The sequence below is a fragment of the Colius striatus genome, chromosome Z (assembly GCF_028858725.1).
Source record: "Colius striatus isolate bColStr4 chromosome Z, bColStr4.1.hap1, whole genome shotgun sequence".
NCBI lineage: Eukaryota > Metazoa > Chordata > Aves > Coliiformes > Coliidae > Colius > Colius striatus.
This window is the reverse complement of record NC_084790.1, coordinates 33,164,027-33,176,262: the sequence shown is the minus strand read 5'-3', so window position 1 is coordinate 33,176,262 and position 12,236 is coordinate 33,164,027. Positions and strand designations below refer to the sequence as shown.

Sequence of the window (12,236 nt, the reverse complement as noted above, 5' to 3'; positions counted from 1 at the left end):
TTAAAAAAAAATCCCTCCTTAAATGGGTAATTTCTCTGTGCAGAAAAATTAAAAACCAGAACAGTCTTATATGAACAATTACTTGAGTGTAAAGGATGTATTTAAACAGAATAAAAGCTGTTCAGGGCTAATCTAAAAAAAAACCCAAGGGAATTTATATTACAAACATTCTTTTGAGGAATATACTGAAGGCTTTTGGTTGCTTCATATTCACTTACAAACAGTTTCTGTAAACAAAGGTGTTTTGGTTTTGCTTTTTATATTTGACAAAGCAATCTCCTATATAGTACATTAACCTGTGTAATTGGAAGCTGGAATTCAATAGGTGAATATTTTGCAGAAAAATTTTCTTATCAAATATACTAAGACAAGTATGACTGACTTTTTTTAAGCAATGGGAATGAAGCCTTTGCTTGAGGACAAACAACTTTGCTTGAAGACGGAAAACCTGAGCAGCTTCAGGGAGTTTCATGTTATTCCAGATTTACACTGGTATGAGAACAGTCTCTTGACCCTGGTATAGTCTTGCAAAGATTCAAGTGTAGGTGTGCAAATTAACAGTTTGTTGGGGTTTAGGTAGTAGGATACTTGCTTAGAGAGGCAACTGACAAGCTAGATCTTCCTGTTACTCCCTTGAGTTTTATTGTAGCATTGAAACTTCTGTGTTAGATATCCTATTCAGTGCCTTGACTCTTCAGGCTTTCACATCAGTATTTCAAAAAGTATGTTCTTGCTTCCTCTTACTCTTCTATGCCAATCAAAAACTTTTCCTTGGACTGCATTTGGACAGGTGAAGATGTCAAAACCAGAGATTATATCGTTGCTTTGCAACATCCTGTAACCACAGATATTAAACATTCCATAAAGATGTTTGAGCTGACACTAGATGCACTCATCTCCTTCAACAAGAGAACACTTGTTCTATTCCCTAATGTGGATGCTGGTGAGTAAAATACCTTCATGACAGAGGGACACATAACACAGATTGTCTTTAAAGCATACTTTGGTTCTTACAGAGTACTTTTATCCAGGAGTGGATGGTCCTCAACATCACATGTACATCCACTGCAGGTCCATGTTCACATTGCTGGAGAACAATTCAGCTTTTTAGAGGGGAAGAAGATGAAAAGAAACCATGTAAAATATAGAAGCAATATTAGTGCCTCTTAACTGTTTTTGCAGTATATTTTGGGATCACAAGATCACACTTGGGCGTTTGTGCTCAGTTCTGCAACTTACTCTGTGAGGATAAAAAGAGAACAGAACCAACTCAGAGCTGGCAACTCAATGAAGAGCTATTAGCGCCTTTGCATGTTTGAACTTTCAGTTTAACAAGAGAATTTGAATCATTTATTACACTGCTTGTTTTTCTGTAGGAAGCAAAGAGATGGTTCGGGTCATGAGGAAGAAAGGCATTGAACATCATCCCAATTTTAGGGCAGTAAAGCATGTCCCATTTGACCAGTTCATTCAGCTAGTTGCTCATGCTGGTTGTATGATTGGTAACAGTAGCTGTGGTGTCAGAGAGGTGGGAGCATTTGGTACACCTGTCATCAACTTGGGGACACGTCAGACAGGAAGAGAAACAGGTACCTGTTTGTTTAACTGCTTCAATTTTCTCATGGTTCTGAGTTTTTTTCTTCCACAGGATAAAGTCAAATGATGGAGGCAATCTTGCAGTATCAGTGAAACATAATTTTTGACTCATTTTAAAGCTGCACTGGCTATTCCTGTATCTGTCATGTTAGTGCTGCTTGTGTGTTTTATGTAAGATAATGAAGTTTTTATCTATACACAAGTTATATATCTCCATTTGCAGTGGATTCCATTTATCAGACTAGACAACTAATTGTTTTCCTTTGTAGCTATAGTTTGATGTTTGATATGTATTAAAATTTCACTTTGAAAACTCCTCACTGTTTCAGGAAGTTAACTATTTTGTGGTATTTCACAGATATGCAGATCTGTTAATAGATTTACCATTTGTTTTCATTAATGCGTTTTTAATTTAATTATAGAATATGAAAGCTATAGTGTTTTGTAATGCATGACAGCATATCAACAGGAGTTACCATTCATTTATTGGGAGCAAGATGAGGCACATAATTCATCAAGAGTGATGTCCATGTATCTGGAGTCTTTCCTGCTCAGAGGAAACAAAAATATTTATTTCCTAACTTCTGAAGCAGTTTTTCTCTTCTAATTTAATTTGAGGAGCTTAACTGTTAACTTTTGTCATCTAGGTGAAAACGTTCTTCATGTTCGTGACGCTGATACACAGGATAAGATTCTGCATGCTCTACAGCTGCAGTTTGGTAAACAATATCCATGGTAAGTACATACATTTTGCATCATTGGAGGGAATGTTAAACCAAGGTAATTTGTCCTGAGGTAGTTGATCCTATTTGATTGGAGTGCTTTGAATGCACTGATCTGGGGTTACTTATTTTTCATTTCACATACCTTACAATTGTAGTGCAATATCCAGTATGCAGATTAGTATTTGTAGAGCAAAGTATTACTAGTAATGTTTTGGTATAACTGGTAACTTAAAATCCAGCAAAAATTCAAAAGGACACAATTCATGCTAGCTTAGATTAGCATGATTTAGAACCTGTTCCATAGGAGCAGCATGGGGAAAACATCCTGTCTGCTTACCTCTGACTCATGCGTGAAGGACACACTACTTTATAGCATGCTGGGATTCCAGTTGGGACTGGAATGAGGAAATTTCATATGAGGAAAGGGTGCGGGAACTGGGGCTGTTCAGTCTGGAGAAGAGAAGACTGAGGGCGGATCTTATTAATATTTACAAATACCTAAATGGTGGGTATCGGGGGTTGGGCTACTCCTTTTTTCTATAGTAGTACATCAGCAAGTACATCAGCAGCAGAAGGATGGTGAGGGATAATGTGGGCCCGCTACTAAACGCTGAGGGTGCCCTGGTGTCTGAGGATGCAGAGAAGGCCGAAGTACTGAATGCCTTCTTTGCTTCAGTCTTTACAGCCAAGACTGACCCTCAGGAAGCCCAGTCCAGCAAGGATAACAGGATGGCCAGGACAGCAGATTGCTTGCCCTGGGTGGAAGAGGAAGAGGTTAAAGACTTGTTGGCCAAGCTTAAGGCTCATAAGTCAATGGGTCCTGATGGGATGCATCCTAGAGTGCTGAGAGCTGGCTGATGTGATTGCTAAGCCTCTCTCTATCACTTTGGAACAATCATGGAGGACAGGTGAGGTGCCTGAGGACTGGAGAAAGGCCACTGTCACTCTAGTCTTCAAAAAGGGCAGGAAACTACAGGCTTGTCAGCCTCACCTCCATTCCTGGAAAGGTGATGGAACAACTCATGCTGAATGTTATCACTAAACATATGAAGGAAAAGGTGGTTATCAGAGCGAGTCAACATGGCTTCAACAAGGGGAAGTCCTATTTGACTAACCTGATATCCTTCTACGAGTGCATAACCAGCTGGCTAGATGAGAGGAGAGCAGCAGATGTCATCTGCCTTGACTTCAGAAAGGCTTTTGACACTGTCTCCCATAACATCCTCATCAGAAAGCTCCGGCAGTGTGACTTGGATGAGTGGACAGTGAGGTGGATCGAGAGCTGGCTGAATGACAGAGCCCAGAGGGTGGTGATCAATGGCACAGAGTCAAGTTGGAGGCCTGTGGCCAGTGGAGTTCCACAGGGATCGATTCTGGGGCCAGTCTTGTTCAACATCTTCATCAACCACCTGGATGAGGGGACAGAGTGTACCCTCAGCAAGTTGGCTGCTGACACCAAACTGGGAGGACTGGCTGATTCCCCAGAAGGCTGTGCTGCCATTCAGTGGGATCTCGACTGGCTGGAGAGTTGGGCAGAGAGGAATCTCATGAGGTTCAACAAGGACAAGTGCAGAGTCCTGCAGCTGGGAAGGAACAACCCCACGCACCAGTACAGACTGGGGGTCAAACTGCTGGAGAGCAGCTCTGCAGAGAGAGACCAGGGAGCCCTGGTTGACGATAAAGTAAACATGAGCCAGCAATGTGCCCTCGTGGCCAAGGCAGCCAGTGGCACCCTGGGATGCACCAATAAGAGTGTGGCCAGCAGGTTGAGTTAGGTTCTTCTCCCCCTATACTCTGCCCTGGTGTGGCCTCATCTGGAGTCCTGTGTCCATTTCTGGGCTTCTCAGCTCAAGAGGGACAGGGAAGTGCTGGAGAGAGTGCAGAGCAGGGCCACCAAGATGATCAAGGGACTGGAACATCTTTCATATGAGGAAAGGCTGCGGGAACTGGTGCTTTGTAGTCTGGAGAAGAGGAGACTGAGGGGTGATCTTATTAACATTTATAAATATCTAAAGGGTGAGTGTCAGGAGGTTGGGACATTCCTCTTTTCTATAGTAGATAGTAAGAGGACAAGGGGTAATGGGATGAAGCTGGAACTCAAAAAGTTCCACTTAAACATAAGAAAAAAACTATTTCACTGTGAGGATGAGGGAGCAGTGGTACAGGCTGCCCGGAGGGGTTGTGGAGTCTCTTTCCTTGGAGGTCTTTAAGAGCTGCCTAGACATGTTCCTATGCGACCTGATCGAGGTGAACCTGCTTCTGCAGGGGGTTTGGACTAGATGGGACTAAAGATCCCTTCCAACCCCTACCATTCTATGATTCTATAATTCTATCTGTTATGTCCCATGACAGGCTTGAGTAGTGTGAGGTGCAGTATTGTTATGGTAACCATATCATACTTTCGTAATCACAGTGTTACAGCCTTCTGTCATACAAGCAACTTTATAATCACAGTGTTACTTCCAATTAATTTTTTTTTTCCTATTACAGCTCAAAAATATATGGAGATGGTAATGCTGTTCCACGGATTTTGAAGTTCCTTAAATCTATTGACCTCAAAGAGCCACTGCAAAAGAAATTCTGTTTTCCTCCTGTCAAAGATAATATATCTCAAGATATTGACCATATTCTAGAGACACAGAGTGCTCTGGCTGTGGATTTAGGTGGAACAAATCTCCGAGTAGCAATTGTCAGTATGAAGGTATATAGTCTGTTGTGCTCTTACATATTCTAGAAACTCCATAGGACTTTGTGGTTCTCTTCCTACAGTGGGGATCTGGACGACTTATGCAAAATAGCTCCAAAACAAAGTGGTTGTACAAGCTTTTGCTCTTAAGGGATAAAGTACATTTTCCCTCATTTGTCACACCTGTCATACAGCCTTGATACAACTTGCATGTTGGTTTGCTTTTCTAAGACTGCTGTTAAACTACCAAAGCCCATTTGCTTGTGCTTGGTCTGTCCTATCTCCTCCGTCTCTGTGGGAAGTCATACAAACCTCAAAGAATAGGACAACTTTGTGTTGGCTGCCTGTAAAAGATGACTTGATTCACCCTGCAACTTTTTATATGGCAAGCAAAAATATGAAGGTACCAAGAGCAGTCTTTCTACTTCACCACTGCCTTACACAGCCATGTAATGGACACAAGCATTTTGAACAATAAACTACATCTAGAACCATTTTGAGCAACAACCAGCGTCTTAGCAAAGCAATTTACAGAGTGTGAGCAGTGGGTTCATGGTGGGTGGGCATTTTGCATCTCTTCTACCAAAAGAACAGCCCCAAATCAAAAATTCTTAAGTTATCTTCCTGCATAGAAGAAAAATCAGTAAGACAGTACTGAGCCTCACCTGGAACAGTGTTCACTGTGCTGTCTCACACCATAGAGATGTGGACCAATGGAGAGAGAATCAGGAGGAAAACCAACAAGTACTATTACCAATATGGAAAACAGGGAAATTTGAGGAAAGTAGAGTTGTTTAGTCTAGAGAAAAGGTAAAAAAAAAAAAAAAAGCCTTCAGATGTGTACCAGCCTCTTCCTTGAAGAGAAAAATCAGATCTGCTTGTGCAAGAACAAGTAGTGAAGTATTAAAAAAATGGAAGGGAAAAGTATTTTTAAAGATGTTTTTCTTATTATCTACCTTAGCTGTCTACCTTTGCAAGAGAAGACTGGAATATGTAGTTTGGAAGGTTATGGTATCTTCATTGACAAAATACAACTGGCATCAAGAGGTTTCTTAAAACCAGCTGAGTTGTGGTTTCCCAGTCTTGTATTAGGAAAGAGTGGTGAATGAGTTGCATGATGATCTTCTAAAATTTCTATCAGGTTCTGGATATTTTTTTATTGTCTTGACTGTGTCTTTTGATATATGAAAAGAGGTGCTCAATGGTTTACTGCCATCATTGGAATAAGCAGAATTTGATACATACACTAGAATTTATAGAGATTTTAAAGATTTATTGAATTTTGAGTCTGAAGTACCTCTCTTCCTGTAAAAGTAACCCATTTGAAATAGGCTTGGAATCAACAGCTTTTTAAAGGCTATAAGGAGAGAGGTTCAGATGTAGGGATACTGTGTGGTTTAATGGTCTCCATGCTTAGAAGTTTCTCAAGCCATTTCTTTGGTGATGGCACAATGGGAAGCTTTCCTTTGCTCGTGTCATAGCACTAATCACTGTGCATTGCTTGCATAGCTGTGCCGGTCGTAGATATTACAAATGTTTGACAGCTAACTTAAAAAGATGCAAGCTTATGTTTGGCCAACATAACAAAACCAGAAGTCTTAAAAAGCAGCAAGTGAGGCTACGAAAAAGGAATTACTATCAATCTGCTGCGAGATCACTTGCAAAGACATCTTACAGTGAAACAAGACCATCTCTCAGTTATACAGATCAATGAAAAACCCTTGAAATTTCTAAACTTGTGACCTTCAAGCTTATGGATAAAAACTGCATGGTGATGTTGTAAATATATTTGAAATAAGTCTTATGTAGATTGATAAATGAAAGGATAGTTACAACTGAGGAATTATAACTCATGTAAATATCTATCTTCCTGTTTGAGAGGAACCACAAAAATCCTGAACTCTTTAGAACTTGAAAAATGTGAAGAAAACTCATGTTGAGAGATCTTTGGCATTTATTCTCAAGGGTAGTAGGCAATTACTCCTACTGTTACACTGCATGTTTCCAGATAACTAGATTAGTTAGACATAGTTACACAGAATGAAAATTAAGTTGCCTGCAGAAAGATGAAGGGCTACATAAATACATCAGATATGGTCTAGAATTTTGCATTCATTTAAAAAGACATATATAACAGATCTTTAAAGACAATTTTTAAAAGTTTAGGGTTTTTTTAGAAGGGAAATTGACACCACTTTGTCTGCCATCATAGCTGGTCCATTTTGCAAATTGTAGCTTGAGGTGGCATTTATGAAACTTGGTATGTTAGTGAATCAGAGTGAAACGGATCAGACTTTCATAGTAAAATTCACACAAGAAATGTAAGCATTTAACAGAAAATAGCAGAGATGAAGGTGCAGTTTTCATGAAGAAAGTAACTGAGTTTTCAAAGATTGTTTCAAAAGCTGTTCTGTCTTCTAATAGTGTTTGCTGTAGCCTTTACTCAAATTCTCCTCCCCTTCTGAACAGAAGTGAAGAGGAAACTAAACATAAAAATCCCTCAACTCTGTTGGTGATCTGATGCTGAGATGGTGGGATCTAATATTCAAACCATTGATGTCTTGGAATTTTCTAAATTATTTAGGCAACAGTTTCTCAGCCATGTTGCATATAGACTCTTTGTTACTCCTTTTTGCTTAGTTGTATTCATGCAATGCTGTTCATTTAGTTATATTGTAGAGTACAGGGAATTAATAGGGAGAATATGTATTGCTAAGCATCATACTTTCTGCAGCTTCCTGGCCTAACCCTGCAATATTAACATTACATTAAGAGTACTTCTTTAGTGCGCACAGGTTGAGGCATGCATAATGAATGTTTTCATTATCACTGCATGACTCCTAGGGTTAAAAATAATCCCTTTGTCCTAGACCCTCCCTCCCCCATACAACATCCATCACAGTAGATGGTACTCCAGAAATATTTCAAGTGACTCAGATGTATAACTATTTCTGAAATGACAGTGAATTTTGCATTGAAATTTCTAGCGTTTCTCTCTGGCTGATGACTCGTGTTGGTGAAATAGCACTTTCTGTGACACCGTAAAAAACTTTCATGTAGTCAAATTGGAAACATTTTCTTTTTAAAGCACTAATAGCAATTGCAACTCTTTATTTATTTTTTAGCACTTTAGTCTTGACCTTAAGTGCATTGCTCTATGATGGTTTGCTCCTAACAATGGTTTCAGTAGTTCTTGTTATATTACTTCACAAAATCCATGTGTTCATTAGAATTTATTTCAGGCAGGGGAAGTTGTTTACAGAAGCAGAACGTAATGTCTTACTTTGCAAATCTGTCCCCCAGATTTGTTGGGAATTTTACACAGAATGGCCTGTAGGACCAAAATCTAAGACATGCAACTGTTTTGGGATATTTTTTTAAAAGAGAAAAGTTGTGATTGCCATTTTCAAGTTGACGTGTAGTTTAAATTGAAGAGAAATTTCATTGTGAAGTTAATGAATTTCTGTGGGGCGTGTTTTCTTTCTAATTTTTAGGGTGAAATAGTTAAGAAATATACCCAGCTCAACCCTAAAACTTATGAAGACAGACTAGAATTAATTCTAAAGATGTGTGTAGAAGCTGCATCAGAGGCAGTAAATGTGAACTGCAGAATTTTAGGAGTAGGTAAGTTAACAAATATTAACTTTGTTATTTCATTTCAGTTTTTCAACATTAAATGCAATCACTACAGATTAATTCAAAACACCTTTCTAAAACAGATCTTTTGTATTTTAAGATCTTAAATTATATTCCTCACACAAAAAGTTTTTTAAATGTCTCTGAAAATGAGCAGCTGACTGTGAAGATTGAAGTTTCCCCAGTTTGTAACAGCCATGAAAGCAGTCTGCTAAGTTATATCTAAACTTTATCTAAAATGTGTGTGTCGTGATTTTGCCCAGCTAGCACAACAGCACCACAACAGTCTTTCGCTCGATGCCCACCTTCACCCCCACCCTCGTTAGGATGGCAGAGGCCCCAGCGAAATGGGAGTAAAAAGCAAGGTTGTTGTGGATTAAGACAAGGGCAGGGAGGGCTCGCTGCCAATTACAGCTCTGGGCAAAACAGACTCCAGTACTCAACTTAGAGAGGAAAGTAGGAAAGTTAATTCTACACGAAACAGAACGGAATAAAAGCAAAAAGGGAGTAGGATGATGAGAAAATTACAACCAGCACTTTACCCCCATCCCTCCTTTCTTCCCGGGCCCAGCTCACTGCTCCCGATATCTCTACCTCCTCCCCCCTCAGCAGCTCAGGGGGGCAGGGAATGGGGGATGTGGTCAGTCCCTCACAGATGGGCTCTGCTGCTTCTCTTCTCAGATGAGGATGACTCCTGGCATTCTTCCCCTGCTCCAACACGGGGTCCCTCCCATGGGACACAGTCCTTAACAAACTTCTTTGGTGTGGATTGTTCCCAGGGCAACTACAGCTTCTGCCGATACAGGGTCCCTCACACAGGACACAGTTCTTAGTGAATATCTAAGGCATGCGTTCTTCACCACGGTTGCAGCTTATGCAGATATAAGGTACCTCCGTAGGGACACGATGTCTTCTGGGCTTAAGTTTAATGAGCTGCTTTGTCGTAGGTTCCTCCCCACAGTTACAGCTTCTCTGAATATTGGGTCCCTTCCATGGGACACAGCCTGCTCCAGCCATAGTTTTAAAGAAGAAAATCACTGCCCCTGGCTTAAGAGTCTATAGTGAAGTGATTGGGTCCCTCCTGCGGGACACGGTCTCTTCCGGCCATAGTCACTGTCCCTGGCTCAGGGCCTTTAATGAAATGAGTCACTGCCCCTGGTCCGGGGCCAGCTTTAGCAACATGAGTCTCTGCCCCTGATACGAGCTCATTATCAAAATGAGTCTCTACCGCTGATGCGAGGTCTTTAAAGAAATGAAAATAAATCTCAGCTTCACCAGTTCTCTCCACAGAATGCAGGGGAGTCTCTGCTCCAGCACACCTCCTCCTCTCTTTCATCACTGACATGATGTCTGCATGCTTGTTTCTCTCACTGTTCCTACTCCTTGCACCACCACCAGCCAGAAGAAGAAAAGGCATAAAAAGGAAGAAACAGGAAGAAGAAGGAGGAAGAACCGTACTCTTCTGGCTTCTTAAAAAGTGATCGTGGAGGTGTCTAATTGGCTCAGCCCCAGAAGTGGGTCTGGCTCAGAGCTGGGGAGAGTTTTGAGCAACTACTTACAGGAGCCATCTTTACAGCCCCTTCCCCCTTACCAGGAACAGCTGTCTTGTCAAACCGTGACAGTGTGGTACATAGATTTTTGTGGATTTTGAAGCTCCCTGCAGTCTCAGAATTGTAAGTCAGGTGCTTAATGTATATCAAAAGAGCTCTCGAAACAACTGCAGCCGAGTCAGATTTCCTCTGCGGATTGTAAACATTTTTTTTTATGGCAGGACCAACTACGCATCAGAATTCTCTACACTACAGAATACACTAAAACAGACTAGTTAAGATTAATTTTGCAGCTAACAGAGACAAAAGCGTCTTTTTTTTGTGGATTTTCAGTTTACCTACAGTATTCCAAGTTAATCTGTGTGTTTATAACCAGATAGGACTTCTTTGGTTAAATGATGACTGGGAGCTTTGGTCTTTAGGTATTACAGTTATTTTTGAAGATGTCAAATGTGTCCTGAATTTTTAAGGAGCACATAAGATCCTCATTCTTGCTGAAAAATACTCCAATAGAAAAGTATTTGGCTTCAGATCAAAACTTCCTTGAAGTTAATTTGAACTTCTTTTAAAAGCATTTTTCAAAACAAATACACAAAGCTAAAAGAAAAATGTGTCAGACCTTCAAATGACATCTTTCAGACTATATGTTGTGTGATATATATGAATAAAACACTCAGATTAATTTATAGTGGTCACTATTGCAAGTATCTAGGAACGGTTTACAATCTGTTTCTTAGAATTAAAAAAAAGAAACTGTTTACATTTCCTCATATACAGGGAAAAAACTTTCCTTTTGTGTGTCATTTTACAGGAATTATATTCTTAATTATTCTACAGCCCCCTTACTTCTGTGACTGATCACCTACTGTTCAATTTCTGAGTAATGAGGGGAAAAGTTATGCTGCAGAAAAAGAAAATTCTTACGTGGCTATTTTTTTAGCAGTTCAGACTCATAGTTTAAATCAGAATACTAGCTGAAATTGAAACTTCTCTTTAGATAATGACATATAATTCCTAGGGTAATAATTACTGTATTAGATTTATGTAATTTCCTTAAGGCTAATAATCTCAATGTGCAGAGTTATTGTAACATTGGAGAATTTTTTTGCAAGATTGAGCAGAAGGGCTGGACTTTTTATCAGTAACACTGATCTTCTTCCAGCTACCATAGGTAAGGGTAAAAGCAGTAACTTTTATATGAACAAAGAGAAAGAGTTACTAACAAAAGCAATGAAAAAAAGTGTTTTCATCCTTTTATGAACTGCTGTCAGCACTCAAATACTAGCTGCATGAGCATAACTTCAATTGAAGAACTCATACTGATACAAAACAGGTTTGCAGAGTGATTAAAAAGTGGAAAAAAAATTCCAACATCGTTTTGTCTTGATGAAAAAATATGTTAAAACAGCTCTATAGTTAGTTTCAAATTTATTATTTTTGTTGCTTTTTTACTCAAAATGGAGCATTTACATTAAAAACAGCTTTATACAATTTACTTTTCCCAAAAGTAAAGACTATGAGGTCCACAAAACACTAGCAGCTATTACTGAAATATATTTTTTACTTTTACAAACACAAGTTTGTAACCAACCCAGATCTATTCACAAATGTTGCATAGAGTACTTGTGAGAGCTATCTAATTACTGCTTTTGGGCAGTATTCTGAAGCTGACAGTACAGAAATGAAGATGAAGCTTCTAATAATTCCCATTGTCATTTACATAATTCTGTAATTGATATAATTTAGAAAAGTACACATGTTTTACAAAGCTATTGCAGAGATGGCAAGTGAGTATTAATTAAGGTTTTATAATGAAAATGATAGAGACCTTTACAAACTGACATTGGGAATGTTGTTTCTATTAGGTACTTGCTAACAGGTTCACTGATGATTTGTTCCATATAAAGTGAGATTTTGGGGAAGTCTTACAGTTTTAATATTCAATTCAGCTGCTTCTCTTTTAGCTTTTGTGGCTGTTTTCTATTATAATGTTAACCCTGGGACTCCTTCTTTTCTGAATGTCTTTACATAAGTGACACAATT

At 39.3% G+C, this 12,236-nt stretch overlaps 1 protein-coding gene across 6 annotated transcripts in view; it reads left to right on the top strand.

Moving 5' to 3' along the window:
- The window catches only part of GNE (glucosamine (UDP-N-acetyl)-2-epimerase/N-acetylmannosamine kinase), a 40,579-nt gene that overhangs the window by 21,811 nt on the left and 6,532 nt on the right, over window positions 1–12,236 (top strand). For all 6 annotated transcript variants that reach the window (XM_062018504.1, XM_062018507.1, XM_062018509.1 and 3 more), the window contains 5 exons: window positions 791–943; window positions 1,377–1,589; window positions 2,244–2,331; window positions 4,812–5,022; window positions 8,502–8,631. In XM_062018504.1, coding sequence (XP_061874488.1) covers window positions 791–943; window positions 1,377–1,589; window positions 2,244–2,331; window positions 4,812–5,022; window positions 8,502–8,631 — 795 coding nt within the window. The remainder of the gene's footprint in view (window positions 1–790; window positions 944–1,376; window positions 1,590–2,243; window positions 2,332–4,811; window positions 5,023–8,501; window positions 8,632–12,236) is intronic.